This window comes from Alosa sapidissima, chromosome 10 (assembly GCF_018492685.1).
Source record: "Alosa sapidissima isolate fAloSap1 chromosome 10, fAloSap1.pri, whole genome shotgun sequence".
Classification (NCBI taxonomy): Eukaryota; Metazoa; Chordata; class Actinopteri; order Clupeiformes; family Clupeidae; genus Alosa; species Alosa sapidissima.
Genome location: NC_055966.1, coordinates 21,148,388 through 21,174,021, shown reverse-complemented (window position 1 = coordinate 21,174,021; position 25,634 = coordinate 21,148,388). Strand labels below are relative to the sequence as shown.

General features: G+C 39.5%; 2 protein-coding genes across 2 annotated transcripts; both read right to left on the bottom strand.

The window, feature by feature from the left end:
* Positions 1-5,357: 5,357 nt before the first annotated feature.
* On the bottom strand, positions 5,358-13,861 carry si:dkey-7j14.6 (uncharacterized protein LOC556585 homolog). The gene is made up of 7 exons (XM_042107006.1): positions 13,778-13,861; positions 7,699-7,894; positions 7,451-7,552; positions 7,101-7,157; positions 6,304-6,471; positions 5,931-6,050; positions 5,358-5,655 (listed from the first exon to the last, which is right to left on the bottom strand). The coding sequence occupies exons 2-7, from the start codon at positions 7,879-7,881 to the stop codon at positions 5,572-5,574; spliced, it is 714 nt and encodes a 237-aa protein (XP_041962940.1). The 5' UTR covers positions 7,882-7,894; positions 13,778-13,861; the 3' UTR covers positions 5,358-5,571.
* A 2,246-nt stretch (positions 13,862-16,107) lies between these two features.
* Positions 16,108-25,350, bottom strand: LOC121720475 (semaphorin-4A). The gene is made up of 14 exons (XM_042106571.1): positions 25,020-25,350; positions 23,630-23,784; positions 22,060-22,125; positions 21,862-21,960; positions 21,630-21,723; positions 21,384-21,506; positions 21,125-21,255; positions 20,520-20,701; positions 19,959-20,094; positions 18,875-19,064; positions 18,626-18,741; positions 18,059-18,222; positions 17,506-17,576; positions 16,108-17,150 (listed from the first exon to the last, which is right to left on the bottom strand). Exons 1-14 carry the CDS (start codon positions 25,129-25,131, stop codon positions 16,513-16,515), a joined length of 2,277 nt encoding a protein of 758 aa, XP_041962505.1. The 5' UTR covers positions 25,132-25,350; the 3' UTR covers positions 16,108-16,512.
* Between the last annotated feature and the right edge of the window lie 284 nt (positions 25,351-25,634).

Below are 25,634 nucleotides of genomic sequence, written 5' to 3'. Positions count from 1 at the left end.
AACAACTGCATTACTGTTTTCACTTCACTTTCCAATATTACACCATATGATGTTATTTGACCGCTTTTCTCCATATTACTTTCAGGGGATCAACTCTGCAAGTTACAAAGCATTGCAACATACAATAAACTGAGGAGGAGAATATAAGTTCCAGATATCTTAGAGTAATTCTGTATGTATGTGTGTGTGTGCATGTGTGTGCATGCACAAAAAAGAATGTGTGTGTGTGTGTGTGTGTGTGTGTGTGTGTGTGTGTGTCTGTCTGTCTGTGTGTGTGTGTGTGTGTGTGTGTGTGTGTGTGTGCGTGTGTGTATGTGTGTGTGCAGGCGCAAGAGAGAGAGAGAGAGATGGGCCTACCAAAGAAGGTGATGGCTTTATCGCAGGAAGCAGAAGACATAGTCCTGACAGCAGGATCTGAGTTAATACACAGGCCACAGAGCAAGACAGGCTGAATACAGAATATGTAATGGCAGGGCACCTCACCATACAAAGCTAATAACAACACTTAATAAAGTAAAAAGGACAACTCTTCTGTCTGTCTCTTACCCTATCATACATTTACACTTACCAAGGCAGCATATGGGAGAAGCGTAAGTCTCTCTCGATTTAAGGGGTTGTGGACCTCAACATTTATGCCCTTCAAGATCACAGCAAGTGCAAGTACCAACGACCCAATGCTAAGTTCAATGAGCTGAGAAATTAAGAAAAAGTAAATTATTTAACAATTATTTAATAATTTGCAAAACCCTGCGAGAAATCACATGACAAAGCATTTAGCATGACAAACAGTAGGTAGACTCAGTACAGTTGAGACATATTTTGGTTTTCCATACCGCACAAAAACTGAATAGACGTGATTTTTTCACATATTTCCTTTGCTTGTAGACTATCATCAATCAATAATATCCACAAGTAATTTATATTTTCCCAAATTAGCCCATAAACGGTACATTTTTGCTTCGACTGTACCCATATGGGGTACTCACAGTAATGGCATGTGTAGTGGTGCCCGCCAGCGGTACACTTCACATATGACCACATGCCACGCCTGAGGCAGGACACCCATTGCTCTCCCGGCCGTGACCTTGAAAACCACTTGTCGCACACCAGGCAATGAGTGTTTTCTGTGCTTTTCGTTCTTCTTTTTTCCTCCTTCCTTTTTTTCTGCCAGGATCATCCTCTTTACCTTTACGGAGGACCTTTTTTCCCCTTTTTAAGAACCTCCTTTACTGGGGTGTCAGTGAGAATATCACTGGTCCTTTTCCTCCAACATTGACCATTAGCCTTTCTGGGGCCAGCTTTTGGGTAAGGCCTGATTAATTCAGGACTTAACTCTGGAACATGCTCCTGGTGAACATAAACACACACACACACACACACACACACACACACACACACATACACACACACATTTGGGTCAGCCTTGATCAGCAAACTCTTGCCTTTTTTCTTACATATCGGGCCAGTGTAGCAACAGAAATGCTGAACTCCTCAGCTACCTTCCTAATTGATTTGCCCTCCTACCACTTTTGAGTCCCTCTCTAAAAGCTGTGCTGGCACTCCCCTATGGTCCTAACTTTGTTACGGGGCATTCTGCAACAGGCATAGCACAAACATAAAGTCCACACACAGGCTACACAACATAACTAACACACACACACACACACACACACACAGACAACACAGAGACAACACACACATACAGCCTCTGCATATGCCCTTATTGTCTTTAATCCTTGTTAGGTGTTCATATTTTTGCTGCTCAGCCAATGTTCCCGGGTCTGGTGGACCCACCACATTATTAGGCTTTTAAATCAATATAACCATAACAATTTATGTAAAAATACTTAACAGGCCCAGCTAGGAGGAAGACACAGTTAAGGTGCATCCTATAGGGTCCAGTAAAGGGGTTGCATTGAAAATAAGTTATTTTTTAATAAATCAGGAAATGAGCCAAGTCAATGAGTTTGAGCTAGAATAAATAACAAATATCATCATTTTTCTTTTAGCAAACATTGAACAGGGCCCACAGACCCGAACACCTTACAAGAGTTAAATGAACTCTAACAAACTGTAACATCAGGGTGTATCAACTGTACCCGTTTTAGCCTACCACCTTGCCTATTTCAAAACATGCTATGTTAATATTCCTATTCATATATAATATTGGAAAATACGTCCATTGACAGTTTAATTACAAATCATTTGTGTCTTACATTGGATAATTGTGACTTTAAACCTGGCTGTTATCATAGCACTGCAAAACTAAACAGCATGTGACATAGGCCTATATCCTTCTGATGTCAAAAAGGAGCAGGGCTGGGTTGTTTTGGCACCATTTTCAAATTTTGACAACTAAATGGGGACAGAAATAATTGCGTGCTGTACTCTACCGAACTGAGCCGTGCAAGGCAGTGGAAACGGGGTAAATTACTCTACCCCGCTGACCACCTAGCATATTTTCTATATTTTACAATAACCTTCCATGACACAATGTCATGAAATATGACAGTTATTATGGCACAAATTAACATTTGTAATAATACAAGTTTAACAGTGACATAAGGATAGCTATTCATTGTGGAAGGGACATTAATTAAACGTCTTACCTTGGGGGGGGGGCGACTTTTGTCGATATCTTCGGACCGCCTGGGTCGTTCCAATTTCCCAAAGAGGACAATAATTCGCATGTGCAGAGCAAAAATAACAATTTGGGCTTGCTGCGCACGCTATAGACTATAAGGCATTTGAACTGTAGTAGTCCTACCTATGTCTCAACAGTACTTAGTCTACCCCAAAGAGACGTGTTAAATTGTTTAAAAATAATTTCTATCGACAGAACAGATATTTTCGGAACCGACAGCTCTCTCACCCCAATAACTGCAAAATTGAAATTCCCTGCCATCATGTAACCTGCAAGCCAACAAAAAAAATTGCTTTGTAATTACTCCAGTCTGTCGACCTATAAACTATGAAAATACTGTTCAAAACGTCACCTGAGATTGGACCTGTGGTTATAGCTGCATCAACGATGTCCACAATTAAGTTAATAATAATAATAATAATAATAAAGCTTTATTTGTATAGCACCTTTCATACACAGAATGCAGCTCAAAGTGCTTTACATTTGAAGCATGTAACACAAGTTCGCTAATAGTGTTTGATTGACCCAATTTGGGTGGCTCAAACTAGTCTAATATCAATCGGCAACAATGCACTAAAAGACAGCGGCAAACTTGCATGAAGACCTCTTGTCAAAGCATCTCGTCAGTGCAGGGTGATGATGATGGGATGAACACACCCCAATGAAGTCATACATGGATAGTCTATTGTCTCCTCCTACTCAGCCTTACTGTGTTTTTGTTAGTAGGCCCTAGCCTAGTTTTTTTGTTTTCAATATAATATAATAATATATAATACATTTTGATCAAGTTTTGCCCTCTTGTGTTTTGTATTGTTTTATGAACAATAATTTTAAAACATTGATTGGAAAAGATTTTGGACTCTCAAAAATAATTTCTTGATCACTAACAAAGTATTTGATCTTTTCCTCAAGATTGTTCATATATGTTACCCTAGCAACTAGCAGGGTTGGGTAGTAGTGGATTATATGTAGGATAATCTGGATTACGTAATCAGATTACAAAAACTATAATCAGCCCTACAAAAAAAAGTGGATTACTTGATTACATTTTATCATGTAAAGAATGCAATTTTTTGTGATAGTCTATAGCTAATGTTTAACTTGACAAGCAGCCCAACTTTGAATTAAAGACAGTGGAAAAAAAAGAATGTGTATGTCGTGTGCAAATTGTGTAAAAAGTATTCAGATTACGTTACATGCTTTAGGGTAGGCTAATCCAATTGATTACGTTACTGATTACAAAAATTGCCATAATCTGTAGTCAGTAATGGATTACATTTAAAAGTAATCTGACCCAACCCTGGCTATATGTTCTGTTAAAGTATAGTATTTAATCTGAATGCTCTCTCTGTCCTTGATGCATTGAAACAGATGATAATATCTTTTGGGGTCGCAGGCTAAGGTCTTTTGAATTGATTATTCAAACTTTGTCAACAAGAATATTTTCAAAGACATTTTTTAAACTTTAAAATTTATGTTGGGTTCCTTGACACTGATGTGACTATAGGGAGCTTGTTGTAACTAATCTATATCTAACTAATGTAGAGTTTTTGCAAATATAGTTAAAATAATACTATATATTCTATGTTTTTTATTGTCGTTGTTGAAACACTCCTATATAGCATACTTTCAAGGAAGTGCAAATTTCTTAAAGGAGGTGCTTTATTTTCTTTGCGTAGCTGGTGGTAGCTATGTGGTACATGTAGTCTCTTTCATTGAATCCTGTATATTTTGAGATAATTCAATCTTTGTGAATATATGGTTAGATTGTCACGTCAACATCAATCTTAAAAGTGAATATATTACAGGCACACTCACAGTATACATGTATATCACAATACAAAATGATGGTTAACAGTTATACATTGACATTTAACATTAACATATCAGCTCTGTCATGAGTTCTGTGCCCTTATCACATGGGCTCCAAACTGAGGCGCGGGAGCCAACTCCGTGGCTCACTTGGCCAAAACACCATCCTCCAGGAGACAAGGCATCCAGCAGCCTCAGACATGCCTAGAAACATTAGTGAGGTTGGCCTAGGTGTTTTCCATGTTGCATTTAGGCTACTTCACCATAGATAGTTTCCCAACTGGGACATGAGTACAGGAAGTGTGCAGCAAAGTGTTTATTGATTAACTAAGGATGTTTTTGCCCACTCATGCACAATGCATAATAAATCTGCCCTTGTATTCAAATGGATATACTGTACACTGTGCTGCTAAACAGTACTGATAAGACAAATATGAAGTACGAGAGAAGATTGTGGCTTGCAAAAGATGCTTTCTGTGATTTAAGAGTAGCCTTGTCACTGATTGTATATTGTAGAGAACAGGCAAGGCTTTTGCAGTAAGTCAATATTGTGTGCAAAATTCTGTGAGATACAAGTCTGAAGCAAAAAGTGTAAAAACTATAACTAACAACTACTCCTGGTCTTCCGTATAATAAAAAAAATCATATAATAAAAAAGGAAGGACTGCAACATTATCAGTTTTGTGTGTGTGTTAAGGACACTGAGGTAAAACACAACCTTGTGGCACCTCACTTCTGATGGTTAAGTTATCAAAAACAAGCATTAGTAGTTGGATATTCACTCTACTGAGAAAGAAGGAGTTGCTACAACTAGTAGGGCCTAAGCTTATTCATTCTGACAGTTTTGTAAGGTGAATCCTCATGATGGACAACCCTGTCAGAATGCATGGACCGGTATACTGAGAACTATTATCATCTTTATTACACTAGTAAGATGAAAAAAACATCAAAGTACATCAGCTTAGAACAACATACAAGATGCCTTAATGGTAGACTAACAAAAAGGCAGAGTTTAGAATATGTGCCTCTGCTATACGTTGTTTAACATTCAATTAATTAACATGAATCATGACATGAGTCTAGAAATGGTGTGCAAACAATTCTCCTCGTTTCCTTTAAGGAGATGCAGGAGCAGTGAGGTCCTCTTCTGTGAGCAGAGGAACAGTGCTATTAAGGCCAGCAAAAGATCCATCACCAACCTGCAATACAGCGGGGAATCATTTCAGACCATCTGTGCTGTGCTGTATATCAGTTTGAATGGGTGATATGCATGAATCTTTATGGAGGAGTGATATATCATTTGAATGAGTGATACAGTATCAATTTTTTCTTCAATATCAAAAACACCAGTTAAATGGATTCCTGAGACAATGGGAACTTTTGGGTGAAACTATACACACAATGTTTACTCCATACAAAAAGGAAACCTCAAACAGTGCTGGCATCTACAGATCAGTACAAGTACAGAACTAACCAGTTGATCAAAAGAATGCTGTCTGATGGCTTTCACAGAGAAGACTGATATTGTGGTGGAAACACAGAACTCGAACACGGCCATGACCAATAATAATCCTTTCATTCCATTGACCACATTCTGATTGAGAGAAAGAGTAGATGAGGTAACAAAAAATGTTAGGAAAATCACAGCTGTGTGCTGAAAATGTTGATTTGAATATGTCTGTAGGTAATAAATCAACTCATAAGTTAACCAAATTTAACACTAAAGTATATGTGTGACCTATATTCTTCTCAAAGACGCCACCAAACAAACGACAACAAAAACATAAAAGTGTAGTTATTCTTTAACCCTAAACAGCAACAAATTTGTGTTTGGCCATTTCACCTACCTTATACCCATTGACAGATGCCTCACAATTCCAGTACTCAGAATTGTACCCACTTTCTGGTTTTATGCATTCATCTTGTAGCTGCTTGGCCAGTTCCCAGCAAAAGTATCCGATGGCAGCTAGCGCCAACAGAGAACTGATGATGTTCATGGCCAAAGTTCCTTTGATCTGACAATGAAAGCTCCCATATCATGAAAATTTCACTTATTCAGTGCTTTTACACATGCATTTGGGTATCTGGGAGGACTACCGATGTAAAAAAAACATTGAAATAACAAAATCCAGTCAATTACCGTAATTACAGTAATTTCCCAACTATTAGCCGCGGTTTATACTGTACATTGATTTTGAAAAAAACAATTCAGCTATAAGGTTAATACACAGGGGCAGTTAATATGGTATTAATATGTTTTTGCTTTTTTAACTTGCATAAAACACTGTCCTGCGGCTTACACACAATGCAGTTAATACACAAGAAATGACTGTATACGCTGCCTAAGTCTGGAGACATGTGATTTAGTAAGCCGTTCAGAACTCAGAACTTCAGAACTAAGTGTGTTACACCAGCCTAGTTCCCTTTTAGCCAGTTATAGACTACCTATTGTAACCCACTTTCCTATCTGGTGCAAAAGGCAAATATAATAATTTCCCAAAAATCTGGCATGTTCCTTCAAGTACATGATAATTTTTTTTCATATTGAAATGTATGATCATTTTGTCAATAACCCCAGTGTATGTCTTTAATTTAAATGTGACACATTTTTTGGGAATAAAAATGTATTGTAAATTATTCTTACCAGACAAAAATGCTTTCCTTTATTTGCTGCAGCAGATATTGATCCTGATATCATAACCTGTGAATTTAAAGGAGCAGTTTCATGCAAAACCAAATTGGCAACCATGAATAAACATCAAAATAAACATGAAACCGACATGAAGGGCAAGGATAGAGCAGCTGCATCACATAAATCACTATGTTAAATAAATAACAGTGCTGGAATTATAAACAGTTTTGAGTAGGCCTATAATCTTGCTTTACTTGATACATTTGTATGCACAAAGAACTGCAGGACTATTTCACTATTACACTAGCAGGGGATTTCGTTTTCAAATTTAAATAAATCAACAACATCATTTATTTTCTTACAAATATTCCTAGACACAGAGGGACCTCCCCAAGGAATTCAGATGAAAGGAGACCAAGCACACCAATTACCACGGCCATCATTCCAAGGAATATCTGCACGATCTGCGCAGGTAAAAACAACAAACATCATTACAGGACACTGTAGTGAAAAAAATGCACAATCAACATATCAGTGACAGTGTGTAAACGATAACATACAGTTACGTGCTACTTGTAATAGACCTGATAAAACTGTCTTGAAAACTTACTCCAAGTTGCATGGGATGGCTTTTTTGAAAGAGCCTGGTCATTTCAGGCACTTTTTCATATTGCATGGCCAGCGTTTTAGATTCTGAAATAACATTTTTCATGGGAATGTCACATTGGTCCTCCAATGGAACAATTTTTGTGACAACCATAAGCCCATTGGCAGTGGACATTGCTGATGACATTGTCACAAAAGTTCTGAAAATTAGAAAAACAAAAAGGTTGGAATACACATGGATTTAATGCAGGCCTACAGTACACAGTAAACAGTATCACACCACCACATCCTTGTGCAACATAAGTGCACAACAACACGCATGCAACTGTCACAGGGTAACCCAGAGGAAGGGGGAATGGAACTGAACTTAAGGGATTCTTATGACATACTGTAGGGGACTGTTTATAATGCTGTCACCATGTGCTTGTTTGCAGGTGTGAAATTGACTCATGTGATTTGCAGACTGATTAAGGACAGGGTTTCAGTCAGAGAGGTGGGCTGGAGGGGAGACAATGAGGGGCAGAAGATGACTCCCAGACTGTTTGGGTGTGTTGCAGCACCACTGAATGCCAGAGGGTAAGGATTGCTCAGCCTTGCCAAGCTAAGCTCCTTCCAACTCTGTCCCTGTGAATATTCGGGGTGTGGTTTGCTCCTCAGGGTAGCAGGTGGGGTCCTTGGCGCCCCCACCTGGTGACAACTTGTTTGTTTAGCAGAAATACTAATGTTCTAGTAGGCTACAATCAATGACATTAACTTTCTTGATGGCAGAAATAAACTGAAGTGGGATTAACTAGATGTACCGCATAGCGGTACAAAATATGACCGCCGCTCAGTCCTGGACATCCGTTCCACGGAAATAAATCACACTTCAATTTGTCTCCATATTTTACTCCATCCCCCACTCTTGAAACTTTTGTGTATGCTTGTTTGGCATGCCTGAGTGTGTGTGTGCGGCTGCACAGAAAGTAGCCTACTGGTGCTGAAAAGGTGAATAGATTGTAGAATAGCCAAAGAAGATGTAGCATTGTTATAAAACCTTTAAAATCTCTAAACAATCACAAGTAGGGCAGTTCATCACAGTTCATCCATTGCAACTGGATTGATGAAAGGCTACATTGTATTTGGGAAAAGCAAAAGGTATCAGCATAATGTTATTTATTTATTTATTGTTTATGTATTTATAAACAAAAACATCTCTGTCAGTTCCATGCCGTTTTCAACAGCTATCAAAAACAAAGGTCATTTTTGGATGGATGGCTTTTTTGTGAATGTTTCTTCTTCTACATAAGATTTTAGTCATCTTTAGTTCATGTCATACTTTATTGTCAATGCACAAATTAAGTAACAGTAGTCTGAAACGTTATTGTTAATGCACAAATTAAGTAACAGTAGCCTAGTCTGAAACGAAATGCTGTTTTACATCTAACCAGTGGTGCAAATAACTGACATGTCCAAATGGGCCTTGATGAAATGCGTCGCTAGACTGTTCATACACATTTTAACGGGCCAAAGTTGAAGAGCTTTTGTCCGTTATTGTTCGTGCAAATATAGGCTGATTCATGTTCCCTTGCATTGTGTAACTGAGGTCCATGGCTAGTCTGGCTTTCATCAGACCAAGCTCAATCTTTTAAGAAATCAAAAAATAAATAGCGGGCAGATCAGGCTGGGTTCACCCAGCCTAGTCCATAGGCACCCGATATTGTTTAATTTTCCGATTGAGATATACACGCTCTGGCTATTCTAAATGCAAAAATGCATCAGGGAGTTATGACAAAACGGTAACTAACAAACTAGATCCTAATAGAAAGCTGTTAGCTTCCCTAAGCTACAGGTAGGATTATAAGGTAGGCCTATTTACAACATAAATTGTCAATAGGCTATGCTGGCGACACAAATAAAATCTCCTTTGGAAACCAATGGCTTACGCCTTACAGTATCAAGCGGACTTAAACTGTCATATCGTGGCGAAATGAAATTTTTCCGTAAAAGTCTAGTGGGGCTACATACCCACCAAATTTCATGTACCCCGGTGGTTCGGTGTACCGGGTATCAATGACCAAACATTCAGGGAGTAGATGACGGGAAAAATTCTTGAATTGTGTGCATGTGTGCGTGTACACATTTATGTTTATGTGTGTGGGTGTGTGTGTGTGTGTGTGTGTGTATGTGCGTGCTTGTGTGTTTGCCTGCGTATGTGTGTTTGTGCATGTGCATGCATGCGTACATATGTCTACTGTGTGAGTATGTGTCATACGTATGATTACTGTAAATGTATGTGTGTGCGTGTGTATCTGTTTATGCACATGTGTGCACATGGAATGGGTTAACATGACCCCTGGAGGCAAACATACGGAAAAAATTGGTCATCCTAGGCCCTACAGTTCTCAAGATATTCACAGAGAACTGTGTCTGCCCTACCCTCCTTTCGGGGGTCCAGTACAGCGGGGGGGCTACAGATCAAAACGAAAACAGGAGGTTCCATGCTATCCATGTGGGGTTACATGCCCACCAAGTTTCGTGTACCCCGGTCTTTCAGTGTCCCGGGAATCCTTGTTGGTGTACGGTCACTAAATATACACATAAATTATTTTATTGTAAGGCCCCCCATGAACGAAAGTACACAAAACTTGGCATGCATTCGGAGGGTGTCATAATGATCCTGCACTTTTAATTTTGTGCAGTTTTGACCTTGTCAGCCAGAGATATTGTGATGAAAACACCTAATTTTTTGCTTTTTAATTTTTAACTAGGTGGCGCTATACATGAAATAAGTGGTAATGGGATGGGTTGACATGCCCCCTTAAGACCAACATACATAAAAAAGGTGGACCTCCTAGGCCCTACGGTTCTCGAGATATTCACAGAAAACTGTCTCCGGCCACCTACAGGCCAGTTGGTGTATAGTAACATAAATTAATTTATTGTGTGGCCCCCCATGAACGGAATTCCACAAAACTTGGCGTGCATACAGAGGGTGTCATAATGATCATACACTTCCAATTTCGTGCAGTTTTGACTATGTTAGGTCACAGATACCTTCAATTACAACACCTCATTTTTACTTTTTTGTGTTTAACTAGGTGGCGCTATACATGAAATGAGTGGTTATGGAATGGGTTGACATGGCCCCTTGAGATCAACATACAAAAAAAAAATGGTCCTCCTAAACCCTACGGTTTTCGAGATATTCACAGAAAACTGTGTCTGCCCTACCCTCCTTTCGGGGGTCCAGTCCAGCGGGGGGGCTACAGATCATAACGAAAAACGATGGTTCCATGCTATCCATGTGGGGTTACATGCCCACCAAGTTTCGTGTACCCCGGTCTTTCAGTGTCCCGGGAATCATTGACGGAAATTTGGGCATGCGAAAAAGAAAAAAGAAAAAAAAAAATCTGACTAAACCTATATATAGCTTCGCTGCGCGGCGGTCATAATAAAGGCATAGGGTGCCAGATCCGTAGGCTAGCCTACACCACCGCCCTGGAGCACTCCACAATAAACAATGTGGATATGAATTTCCTGTAGGCCGATGATGAAGAACCAACCTGGGGTGCGTGCGTTTCCCGTACAACTACGCAGGTTATCTTTTTACTAACGTGACAGGTCGTTCAACTAACCAACATGTAAGTTACGATTGTTTTGTAAGTTTGGACCATGAAAGTTTCCAAACTTCAGGAGGACTAAGGTAGTTAATGACGTTTAGTAGCACGTGAACGGCCCACCTGCACATAATGGAGACTAGTTTAATCCGTGAAATCGTCTCAGTTTTTCTGTATTCAGGGTCATCAAGTTAATCCATTGGTTCATATCGGCTGACATTGTAAATTAACGACTGCTCTGAATTAACGTTTAACACTTGTCATTTAAATGTAGGCCTACAGGTGAAACAGTTGTGTGCTTAGGCTACAAAGTTTCAACTAGTTAACAATTGTTGCTAACGATGCTTAGGGAAACGCACCCCAGTTCTAGCAAGGCTCAGCTACATAGGCTATAGACAGCTAAAACCACGAACTTTATATTGCCATATCCTTTTTAGACACAAACGTGTGGCAAGCCGAGCTTTTTGAAGCTAACTGTGATAAATAAAGCTCTTTATCCTTCGATATTTTACCTTCAGTCTTATGAGTTAGGCTACATGTCTAGTGGTGTTTAAGAAACAAATATAATAATTCACCTTTGGTAAACAGTTCCACGAAAATTGAGGAAGCACTGTATCTGAATCCCAATGAAATCTTCCCGATTCGCTGTTGGAAGTACTTTCTATTTGAAACGGATGTAGGCTAGGCCTTCCTTATCCATACGCAATGGATTCGTCCTCCTAGTTTTATTAACCCTATGAGGTGCCCATTGCTTTATGTATGGCACAATGACCGTATAAAGGTTTTGCTTTTAGCTATCATGTAGGCTAACTAAATGAGTCTTTGAAAACATTTAGCGAATGTTTTCAAAGACTGAATGCACAGGAAAGTGTACTGAATGCACAGGAATTTTGAGTGAAATTTTAGCCTACATTACTAACAGGGGATCCTTATTATTATTATTATTATTATTATTATTATTATTATTTTAAATAGCCTAATAGTTTCACTAGGCCTACAACTTTTTACAGAACATTCAAAACACGTTTAACAAAAATGCATGTAAATATGGATGTAGGACAGAAATATTTCCATGCACCTTACTGGTTGTATGTATGCCTACAGTACTAGTGTATGTATGTATGCATGTGTGTAAGAATACTTTTAATACAGTCAGTGATCAATAGGCTACTGAAGTCAATAGCCTAGGCCTACTGCATGTTTTATGTTTGTTTTTTCAAGAAGTAGCGGGGATTTTCAACTAGTGGTCCGCGGCCCCCTAGTGGTCCGTGAGGACATTGCTAGTTGCCATAGATTCAGTAACGTAGTTTCAAGGTTGGAATTTTTATTCAGTAGGCCTAGTGGTCCTGGGGTTACCGCCTTCAGAATGACGGTCCCTGATTCACAATCAGTTGAAAACCCCTTCGTGATTGTACCCTACAGTATGTTGCACCCTGATCCCAGTCCACCTCGGGGCATAACATTACTCACTTGTCATGCAATTCCCTTCATATTGTATAGCAGTACATAAGTCAAGTCTCAACTCTTTTTGAAAATATTGTTTATATGTAAAAACATATGCTTAATCCCATATGGAATGCTTGAAAGTTCTGTTTTCTCCGATTTGAGGTACAGAGGAGAACTTTGGGTATACCAGCTGTAGAAAGGTCTTGGACATAAATTGAAGTTTATGAACTTGGGAGGTTTTCATATACATTTGAGGCAGTGAAACTTTCTTGATGGCAGAAATAAACTGAAGTGGGATTAATAAAGGCATAGGGTGCCAGATCCGTAGGCTAGCCTACACCACCGCCCTGGAGAACTCCACAATAAACAATGTGGATATGAATTTCCTGTAGGCCGATGATGAAGAACCAACCTGGGGTGCGTGCGTTTCCCGTACAACTACGCAGGTTCTTTTTTTACTAACGTGACAGGTCGTTCAACTAACCAACATGTACGTTACGATTGTTTTGTAAGTTTGGACCATGATAGTTTCCAAACTTCAGGAGGACTAAGGTAGTTAATGACGTTTAGTAGCACGTGAACGGCCCACCTGCACATAATGGAGACTAGTTTAATCCGTGAAATCGTCTCAGTTTTTCTGTATTCAGGGTCAAGTTAATCCATTGGTTCATATCGGCTGACATTGTAAATTAACAACTGCTTTGAATTAACGTTTAACACTTGTCATTTAAATGTAGGCCTACAGGTGAAACAGTTGTGTGTTTAGGCTACAAAGTTTCAACTAGTTAACAATTGTTGCTAACGATGCTTAGGGAAACGCACCCCAGTTCTAGCAAGGCTCAGCTACATAGGCTATAGACAGCTAAAACCACGAACTTTATATTGCCATATCCTTTTTAGACACAAACGTGTGGCAAGCCGAGCTTTTTGAAGCTAACTGTGATAAATAAAGCTCTTCTTCCTTCGATATTTTACCTTCAGTCTTATGAGTTAGGCTACATGTCTAGTGGTGTTTAAGAAAAAAATATAATAATTCACCTTTGGTAAACAGTTCCACGAAAATTGAGGAAGCACTGTATCTGAATCCCAATGAAATCTTCCCGATTCGCTGTTGGAAGTACTTTCTATTTGAAACGGATGTAGGCTAGGCCTTCCTTATCCATACGCAATGGATTCGTCCTTCTAGTTTTATTAACCCTATGAGGTGCCCATTGCTTTATGTATGGCACAATGACCGTATAAAGGTTTTGCTTTTGGCTATCATGTAGGCTAACTAAATGAGTCTTTGAAAACATTTAGGAAATGTTTTCAAAGACTGAATGCACAGGAAAGTGTAGCCTACTGAATGCACAGGAATTTTGAGTGAAATTTTAGCCTACATTACTAACAGGGGATCCTTATTATTATTATTATTATTATTATTATTATTATTATTATTATTATTTTAAATAGCCTAATAGTTTCACTAGGCCTACAACTTTTTACAGAACATTCAAAACACGTTTAACAAAAATGCATGTAAATATGGATGTAGGACAGAAATATTTCCATGCACCTTACTGGTTGTATGTATGCCTACAGTACTAGTGTATGTATGTATGCATGTGTGTAAGAATACTTTTAATACAGTCAGTGATCAATAGGCTACTGAAGTCAATAGCCTAGGCCTACTGCATGTTTTATGTTTGTTTTTTCAAGAAGTAGCGGGGATTTTCAACTAGTGGTCCGCGGCCCCCTAGTGGTCCGTGAGGACATTGCTAGTTGCCATAGATTCAGTAACGTAGTTTCAAGGTTGGAATTTTTATTCAGTAGGCCTAGTGGTCCTGGGGTTACCGCCTTCAGAATGACGGTCCCTGATTCACAATCAGTTGAAAACCCCTTCGTGATTGTACCCTACGGTATATGTTGCACCCTGATCCCAGTCCACCTCGGGGCATAACATTACTCACTTGTCATGCAATTCCCTTCATATTGTATAGCAGTACATAAGTCAAGTCTCAACTCTTTTTGAAAATATTGTTTATATGCAAAAACATATGCTTAATCCCATATGGAATGCTTGAAAGTTCTGTTTTCTCCGATTTGAGGTACAGAGGAGAACTTTGGGTATACCAGCTGTAGAAAGGTCTTGGACATAAATTGAAGCTTATGAACTTGGGAGGTTTTCATATACATTTGAGGCAGTGATACGTTTAATAAAATGCTTGCAATGATCACTTTTGATGACAATTTGTCAGGCAGACAGATTTTTTTTTTGTCTTTTGGGTTATGTTGAGGGTGATATTTGACAGCAAAAATACAGCAATCCCCAGAACCTTTTTCTGCTAGTTTCCAGGATACACCATGCAAAATGGTAGGGTTATATGACCATTTATGCAGCTGCAGTACCCTAGTATTCACAATTACATCATTCCACCAAAAGCTTTTCCCAAAAAGGGTGTGGTTTGGACCCTGAGACCAAACGGGGCCGAGTTGGGCGTGGCCGTTATTAACTTGTGATGGCCAAAGGTATAAAATAATAGGAAATAATAGTGAAAAAAGGTAGCAAAAAACATCCCGAGGAGTGGACCTGGCTCCCGGCCTAAATGTACTGCCTGACTGCCTGCACTGCCTCTCCCTCCTGTGCAATTGAAACTCTCATAAACGTGCATCTTGTTGGTGATTGGCTGAAACAGTTTGTCATGTTTTATGGTCCAGGCTGGACCAAGTTGTTAAGTCAAGTTAAGCTGTTTTTGGAGCCTGGGGTGTCCACAGAGACCGCATATTTTTATTCAGGGCACAGGCAGCTAGCAGATGGTGAGGTAATGTTTGCAGTATGTGACAATAAATGTTTTAACTTCGAAACCACGTAAGATTGTTTAGAGTGCCTTTAATATTTTACTATGAAAGATATATCTTACCAATTACTGATACCTAGCCTGACGAGCCAGACCCACATCAAGATGTAGGGTCTGGGGACTCACCATTCGCAGTGCTCAGTCCGAGGGGCGGGATAAACGGTTGTCTTTTAAATTCCCTCTGCACGCAATAGGATAGCGCTACAACTCATGAGTCCCATACATTTTCCCACCAGCGGAGCTAGATGGCTAGTTGTTCAAACTTTTGCCAACTTAAAAAAAAGCTTAACTCGTGTCACGCAGTTTGCCAACAGAAACATCCATCTTCTTTGTTTTCAAGTAGCAGGGAATTCACACCGAACCGTCGCAACTCTGCCAACATTATGTTAAGCCCGCCTACCGACTCTATACACGATGTGATTGATTACCTACAATATGTTGAAAACTTGGTGACACCCCCATAGAAGACATTGTGACTGTAATATATATAAATATTATGCTCATATTTTTTTATTAACTCTTAACTGACTATTAATTTATCAATTACTTTAATTACAGGATGTGTTCACAGTATCACCACATTGAAATGAATCATAAGTACAACATTCTGCCCAAAAAAGCCCAAAAAAACCCACAATCAAAGTGCAGATAGAAAAAGATAAAATAATGGTTTCACTGCGTTCCCTGTCTTATGCATTCAGAAATGTACAATTAATTCTGTTGATACAGTATATAAAACTAACCCTTTCAACAATAAAAACAAAAACAATGCTTGAACATTCTATTTGGTTCCCAATCTACTTCCTCTGCATTAAGATAACATATGGAATGTGGGGCCACGGAAGCCTTGTGGGGCCAACTATGATGCTGATAATGGAACTCTCTTGAAAGGGTCTATATAAAACTAACCCTTTCACCACCCATCCCACCTAATCCTCAAGTGTCCACCTTCCCCAGAGATGGATCTTTCTCCTGCCCAAAGCCTAAAGTGGCTCTGCGGAGACTTCGCTGATGCCACCAGAAGAGCCCAACCAGCATCAGCACACAGAGGGCCAGCAGGATTGAGACAGCCACCAGCTCCCCGTGGTAGCTCTTGAGGGAAACGGCTTCACCAGCTGAGTTCAGAGCCTCGTTCTCCATCTGCGTGGTGATGATATATCCCTTCGGTTCCTGAGTCACAACGGTGTGGCCAGTTGTACTGTAAGTACGTGTCCTGGTAGTGTGGCCCGGGCTCTGCTCGGATGTTGGTGATGTCTTCCCAGCCGTTGTAGTCGGAGTGTGTTTACCTGACTGCGATGTGGTGTGTACGGTCGTGGGGTTGTTTTCTGAGATTCGCAGTTTCACTGAGACGATGGCCACCGTCTGCTCAAAGCCTCGCTCCACTGACATGCAAACATAACGCCCAACAGTGAGCAGACTGCCAGCGAAGACCACACTGTTGTCTCCTGGCTGGAGGAAGATGGCGGGAGGCAGGAGAGTGTTGTTGGAGAACCTCCAGGTGAGAAGGGACTGGCTGGAGAGTGTTGGGCAGCGTAGCACTGTCAGTCTGTTGAGTTCCTGGTAGAGTTCAATTTCTGGAAAAGGTTACAATCAGAATCAGACTTATTTGGCCAAGTGTGCTTGCTTTGGCTTTGGTTTCCAGGAGATGGTGTTCTAGTAGTAATAACAATATAGTTACAATATATATATGTATGCAATGTATGTATTCAATATACAGTATATGATACAACACCATTGACAATATTGTCCATTTTTAGAATATGAAAATCTGTGAGTAAATTAGAGCAAAAATTTGGTGATCGTAAATAGGCTTGGTTGTTGATTGGCCACTGTAGGAAATCTCCTACATATTGCACTAAGAATTTCACGCCTCTCCAGGTTATATGTGAAATTACTAATTTCACTACTAAAACAATGTTGCAAACATACCTTTGGGACCTTTCTCAGAAACAATAGTTTTACATTGTTCTGTTGCATTTCCGTGTTCCATATCTTGTTGCCTAAAAGAATTACAGGTAGACATTTTTATCACTAGATTTATCACTAAGATATCACTACAACAGAAAAGTACATTGTCCAGGCAGAGCTTACATTTACATTTATTCATTTAGCAGACATTTTTTAATTTAGGAGACACTTTTATTCAAAGCAGCTACAGAAAGAGAATAATATTCTAGCTACAGTGCAGAGGAGACCTTAGCTAGGAATGACTTCTACATCTGTCAATACCATTACAAAGGATAAGAGTGCCAATATTATAAACACTAGTCTAAGTGTTGTAGGAGGAGAGAAAGTGGTAGAAGAAGGAGGTAGATTAGCAAAGAGAGGAAAGGTGCATGGTAAGTGTGTGTTAGACCTAACTTTTGTTGCCTTTTAGATGGATATAATGGATTTAATGAATGACTTTACAAAGTAGAATCTGAGGCTTTGAGACAAAGTTGGGCTTATGCATAGATGATACATTTGTTTAGATGAAACTCACACATCAAGTGAGATGTCGGACACCCTGACACAGACTCCTTTGGTGGGATCCCACCCACAGAAGGGATCTCTGGCCAACACACATTCAGCACAAGTCTGATGAAAGGAGCAGTTAGACACTGGGACCTGAGATATTCCCTCAGGTGATCCCACAAACACCATACCCTGAGGAAGAGAAAAACACCCACACCCACAAAAGAATGAGGGTAAAGGATTAAGAGGCATTCTTTCAAATTGGACCCAAAGAATAGTGAACACCTGACTTTACTTAGGCTACAGTAAAATAACACAATGTAGTAATGTATTGGGTTCCCATTCAGCACTAAGAGGGTACCAAATTTGTCTAAAACCAACAAAAAGGGTCATGCTCCTACTTGTGACAACAATGTTACATAGTGCATTCTGGGCGCACATTGGAGAGATTACCTCAAAATTAGTTTGAAGCTTTAATTGTAAGGAAAAATAACTACATCGTGTTGCTTTAATAGTTTTGTACCTATTTCCATATCGTCTGTGCAATATATTCAGCATGAGATGAGCTAAGTTCAAAGTAGCAGCAAAAACGTACTGTGGAGGCCGACAGAATGATGTTTTTCACTGTTTGTGGAGATCTGAAGACTTGAATCTCCTCTATGATGTGGGGACCACTTTTCAACAGCACCACTTTGTGAAGGTATCCAGATTCTGACAAAAATAAATTGAGAAGGATTTAAAGAAAGTACAAAATATATGCAACATAACATCTATAATAAATAAAAATATAAACTTTTAACTTCGGGAATCATAATTTCAATCATATTCTTCTGTTTGTACACACCACTGAGTAAGAAAAGGACAGTATAGGCTTGACCATTGGCTGCCCGAGTCTGTTGACCCACTACACGACTGTATGTCTGGTCTGGAGATAAAAGAACCATTCTATTGTCCATCGTCTGCACATTCTTCTCAGTGAGAAAAGAATCTTTCACCAATTCCAAGTTCTGAGTGTTGTTCTTTGCCAAGCCACACTAACAAAACAAAACAAAACAAAAAACATAATATTAATATCCTTTGGAAGCATGTAATTTCCGACATACACGGAAATGTGCTATTGGTAGGGGATTTCCCACGGCGGCCGATCAATAACCAAGCCTATTTCTCATTACACAACATGCTGTAAGATTCAACAACAATGCACAATTGGCGTGTGGCAGTGACAAATGCATTGCATGTCCCAGTAGCCGTAAAAGGCCATATCTTTTCCCACCTATACTGGCTACTGGTCCCGATTCAAGTTCAAAATTCTACTTCTCACCTTCAAAGCCCTCCATGACCTTGCTCCTCCTTACATCTATGACATTCTGATCCCTTACACTCCATCCTGCTCCCTCAGATCCTCTAACCAGAATCTCCTTACTGCCCCCCACACCAGACTCTCTAGCCTGGGTGGCAGGTCCCTCAGCACCATGGCCCCTAAGCGCTGGAATTCCCTCCCTCAACCCCTCTGTGACTGCTCCTTCTTTCCTCCATTCAAAGCTCAGCTCAAGACCTTTCTGTTTCATGAACACTTTAAAGGAGAAATCCGGTGAGTTTTTCACTTCCGTTTCTTGAGGTCACCGAGTACTGTCGGTACGATAAAAGACAAAAACAATTGGTTTAACCTAACTCGAGTTGCTACAGCCAGCAGCTAACGCAGCCAGGCAGCTACAGCGCTACACTCTGTGGGCAGGTTCGTAAGCTCCTATTTACTGTAAGGCACTGATCAAAAAGGCATTTGCAAGATCTAAAAAGACCACCTGTAATACAGAGTAAATACACTATATATGTCAACTATAATGCCATCTATAATGTAAGCTACATTTTATTTTAGATTTTATTTATCTTTTAACATTGTATGTATGGCATTGATTGTGTCCTCTCACCTTTCCAAACTGAACTTTTTTTTCAGTTTGAGGAGTATATCTATCTCTGCTCCATTTCCTGTAGTTCCCTGCGAAGGCAGCCTTTATGTCCTGCAGCTTAAAAGCACACACTGCAGACACTCCTGAAGTCAGGGACCTGGCAAGAAAACCCAGGGGATCATTATATTGTAGAGAATCTGTATCATTCTCTGTCCACTATTGACTGTATATTTTATATACAGTCCACAAGTTGCTTTCATTACAGGAAACTAGACTGTATGAGAGTATATAAATAAATATATATATATATATATATATATATATATATATATATATATATATATATATATATATATATATATATATTACAACTCTGAAAAAAATTGGGAGACCACAGTTGACGGTCAAAATTAAAATTTGAATATGACCGTCAACTCGAATGTCACCGTAGTATGACATCAGAAAAATGTCAAATGTCAAAAATGTCAGATGTCAATGGCAGATGTCAGTTTTACAATACAAGGCTACAGAATTATACTGGCATGACATAATGATGCTTTTAATCTGAGCTGAGGAACTGACCACTGAGATCTAAAGATGCCATAGAAGGTGATGCCATCCGAGGAGTCTCCCTCCAAAGCAGGCAGTGGCACAATGTCATGGAGGATGTTAAACGGTAACTCATTTTCTCGCTGGCAGACAAGCTGAGCCTTAGCAAAGGTAGTCCAGCGTTTCTGCAGGGTGTATTCCCCTCCAACATCATCCTACCACATGGACATCAAGTCAAGATTCAATTATGCTTTAAATATGATTTCCAACTAATTACAGTATGTGTTCTCTATGAAATATGAACAGATGTAATTCAAAATATACATGGCCAAAATAGCAGCAAATCTTTGAAAAGCAATCGTAACATATATTCATATTCCAGGACCAACTTCTCTAGATCACTCGGATTCTTAAGATAAGCACTAGAAAATAATACCATATGGTAAATACTATGATCATGTTATGGTATTTTTAGTCTTTAGTTTTACATTTCTTAATCTATTACTTTATTCCTTTTATTGTTCATTTGTATTGTAAATTGACATATTATGTTAATATGATAATATTATTGTACATCTTAAGTATCTTAGTTTGGGAGAAGGTGTTTCTACATCTGAGTGCAGACAACAGGCACCCACCTTGCAGACCTGCGCCACTCGAGAGACAGTCAGCTTGTTGCTCATGAAGTTGTATTCATTACCGATTTCAGTGAAGAAAAAGTAGACCTTCTTGTCACCAGGTATGGCAGATGAACTGATGAAAGTTGGTTCTGAGATAGAAACCGAGAGAGAGAGAGAGAGAGAGAGACCGCAGCACAGGCAATTTGGAAGGTAAAAGCATCACCATGTGGAAAAGCTGATGTGGTCTTCTATTTTATAAGGTGGTCTTCAAACAAACCTTGTAGAACTTTCACAGGGTTGTCAAGACTCACGTCCACTCGACCATTTCTGCTAAGGAAACGTGATACACTTGGTGTCTTTCTCATAAAATCTGAGATCGTAGCAACATACATCTCACCATCTGTGGGGGGTCAGAGTTGAAAAATGGTTTCTTATCTGAGGATTGTCAGCCAGAACACAGAGAAGGAGGATTCATAACTAAAAACTAGCTGGCTATTATTTTGCTTTGCCTTAATCTACCCACCAACTGAAATGGCTGCATTTCTTTCCACTGGGGTGAATGGACAGTGACCTTTGGCCACTGCTGGTTTTCTCAGATGCGTCAACATTTCAATATCCTAGGTGGTGGGAGGGATAGAGAGAAGAAGAAGGGAGGAGAGAAAGAGATAAAGAAACAAAAGCGAAAATCAGACTTGTCAAATGCAGAGATAAAACCATAAGTTGGATACTGTGCAAGGTTGAATAAAGAGTCTCACAATAATTGTGTCATGAGGCTGGAAGGCATGGGTCCCACACACATACAGATGGGTAGCATTGAGAAGTCCCAGCACAGGGATATAGTTGTGGCAGTTCAGCTGGGAGAACACATAGTTTTCGTCATTTTTATGGCTAGATGAAATTTTAGAACCTTGTTAAAAAAAGTGATAATATTGGCTGACAGAAGAGCAAATTACCGTGTCTTTACTACTCAATCTCATCTGGCAATTAGCAACATCCTTTGTAGGTGGTGTCCATTCAAGCTGAGGCGTAGAGACATAAGAAGATATCATAATGCAAACAATAAGGACAAGTACACAACATGTTTGTTAATAGGCTATGTTATGATATGTTATGTTATGTAATAGGTGATGTAAATTTAGTAGGCCTACTGTCAGTACTAAACAGTTTAGTTTAGACACAAGCAGGACTCCCACCAAATGATATCATGACGTCGTCATACTCATTAGACATGAATTTGAGTCTGATATAGGTTACTGCTCCATTGGGATGTGATTATGGTGCGTGTTACAGCGATACAGGGGTTCTTCTTCTCCACAAATGCATTAGCGGTGCTCTAAGCGATGCCATGCGTTTTTTAGGCTAAAACATTTTATGTCACTTACTGCAAACATCACCTAACCAACTGCTAGCTGTCTGTGTCCTGAATACACTGTAAAAAAAAAAGCGATCTCTGTGGACAGCCCAGGCTCCAAAAACGGCAACAAAAACAACCTGGGCAAACCCATAAGCCCATAAAAACATAACAAACTGTTCAAGCAAATCACAGAAGATATGCACGTTTAGGAGTTTCAATTGCATTGGAGCAGCACGGGAGGTAGGGGGACGAAGTAGCGAGCTAGCTCTCTGTTTTGTGTGAGAGTCAACAGAAGTGATGTTACCCAGCATCGCTTAGAGTACCTTTAACATTGTTTTCTGGTTATTGCCTTGTCAATATCTTGTACAACAGACGTGATGGCAAAATCTAAATGTCTACCTATTAGCAACAGCGTTTTTGTTAGGAAGAACCGGGAAGAATGAAACACTAAGTCTTTGTATTTAAATGTCACTTAAAAAGACATACTGAAAGCTAATATTTTGTCACTAGCAACCTACATCTGTCCTCTGTCAAACACAGTTGCATTTTCAGCTCTGAACAAAACCGTTCACGAGTTCTGGTCTGAACCGTGACTCCGAACAGCTATGGTTCGTGCATAGTTGCTCCACAACGGAACAAGTCCAGACCGAACTTCCCAACCTCAAATGTTGTGGGCGGGGCTCAATTCAGCTGGCATCCAGGCTAAAAAAATGATGCAGTATAAGAACCCATGGAAAGGACGTACTGCTTCCAGCACTTGTGACAGTCAGTCTAGTATGTGTCTGGTTTTGGAATTGGCCTAATGTTTGAATCCTGTCTGTTTTTGACTACCATCTGACTTTTGCTCTCTGGATTTTACCAGTCTTGTATTCCTGTTTGGATTGGTTGATTTGGATTATGAACTAATATCTGTCTTTTTTGCTTAATTGACTAGAGGTACTCAAATGTATAGCCTTAGTGTTCTTGTGTCTGCTTTTGGGTCCCAATCTCACTCCTTGCCAGGACATCAAAATGTGGGAAAAAAAGTGTATGTGTTGTATGTCAATAGCAAGTCTTCTTTTGGGATATTACAACATTATATTCAAGCATTTCATTATTTATTCAGATGAAAATCTTAGTGAGCCAGACATTTTCCATTCAAACAGGATGTTTGTCCATTTTATACCCACCTTTTTTTTCAGAGTTAGAACTCCGGACTGATGTGCATTCAGTGTGAGGACAGCATCACGTGCACCCACATACAGAGTGGCACCATCGTCACTTAGCAATAGGGTGGTTGCATTTTCAACATCAGAGAAATGAGCTGTAACTCTGACAGAACTTCCTGTAGCAGAGGAAACAAAGCACAAAGTTTTTCAGTCTTTTTGAGAGGCATGTGAAAAATTATGAATATATGTAGCTCTTGACAGTCAAAACACAGGTTTTTGCCAAATGCAAGTTTTGTCTGAAAATGGAAAGATAGAAGTATCTCCATGTACGAAATACAAATGTAATTTTTGTGCAGCAGTCACACTCAGTTCAGCTACCTTTTCTCATGCAAACGAATTGGGTGCATGCAACGTGTTCAGAACTCTAGCATAACCTACCTATCTAAATTTATAGAACATTCAAACCACACCTATGTTTGTAGGAAGTGTCTTACAGATGCAACTGTGGTTAAGAAGATCATTTGTTTGTTTTTGACAATGACATTGACCTAATATCACAGGACAGACACACAGAAAAACACCAACATACACACACACACAGAAAGTCAGGTCAGTGGAGACATCTTTTTGACATGTTCCACTGGCATATTCTGGGCATCAGGAGATGGGGTATATCCTTTTGCTTCTTCTGGATCGTGCAAGTGCCCTTGTGGTTTCAGCTCATTTTAAGTCATGTCGTGACAGAACGAAGCACAAACCTCTGACCGCAATTTGTAATGTTGGCAGTTGGCACACAACTTATCTACCAATAGTGAGCATCTGACATTATGTTGGGGATATTCCTTTTGGTCCACATATGGTCCAGGGTACATTTTACTGAGCAGTAGGCTTGAGAGGTTATAATTCATCATTCAACTTTTTTTTAAAGTATGGGCAATGTGGCATTACATGAACACGTAATTGTTTGGGTAACGGTTTTCTGGGTAGGTCCAAAGTAAGAAAGGGACTATTATCAATGTTAAAGGGGTGGTAATAGCATCGACAGTGAAAGGTCATTGATCTACATTGCTGTTCTACGCATCCTGCCATATTCTTTCATCACCCACAGATAAAGAAAAATCTTTTTCTTGAGAGAACAGCTTTCAAATGACACATCCACTCCAGATGAGGGAAAGAAGCCACAACTAGTCTACTCTAGGTCCTTTGCCATGTCCACTTTCTATGTAAAAGTACCTCTTTTGCAAGAAAATCACATTAAAGGGAAGTTTCAAATATTTCCACATCTTTCAGCCCGTATTATGTACTTTTATCTTGTGCATTTTGAGCTATGACACATTTTACTCATCTCTTTTCAGTTAAAAAATTTAACAAGAAATGTTATATAATGTCAAAAGGTAAGGTCTTCACTCACCGTTGTCATCAATAGGGAAAGAGATACGAGGAGTAAGTCTGCCATGGGATGCTGTTATACACACGAGCCCCACGATGACTACAGCCATCCAGAATTTGGCCACATGAGCCATGCTGAACCAAACCCCAGTCTCGTAATCAGCTCCTTCCAGATAAAAACTTTAGAGATAAGTTTTAAAAACCTCAAAGTTACTGTACCGATTTGAGGAATGGTACTTGTAGTAGTTTATCACAATCCTGAGCCTGGTAAGTTTATATAGAGGGTCTATAGACTGCTCTGCAGTGTAGAGCAGTACTGCGATAGCATCAGATGAGGAAGGAAGATGGTTGAGCACCTTTTTTTTTTTTTTGTAATTCACTGGAGGCCAGGCAACCAGAGAGTGGTGACAGGTTTCAGTGGTGACTAGACCTATTAACATTTAAGCTATGTTTTGTAAGGCACATACTTTTCCACATATTTTTTACTGAAGCCCATCATTTATGAGGTGAACAACTTGACTGACATTTTAATCCAAAGTTGAACCTTGTAGAAATACAATATTTAGATACTTTAAGGGGAAATAACTGAATATATGAATGTAATTATAGCTTTTGGTTTGTACAGTTTTTGAGTTAA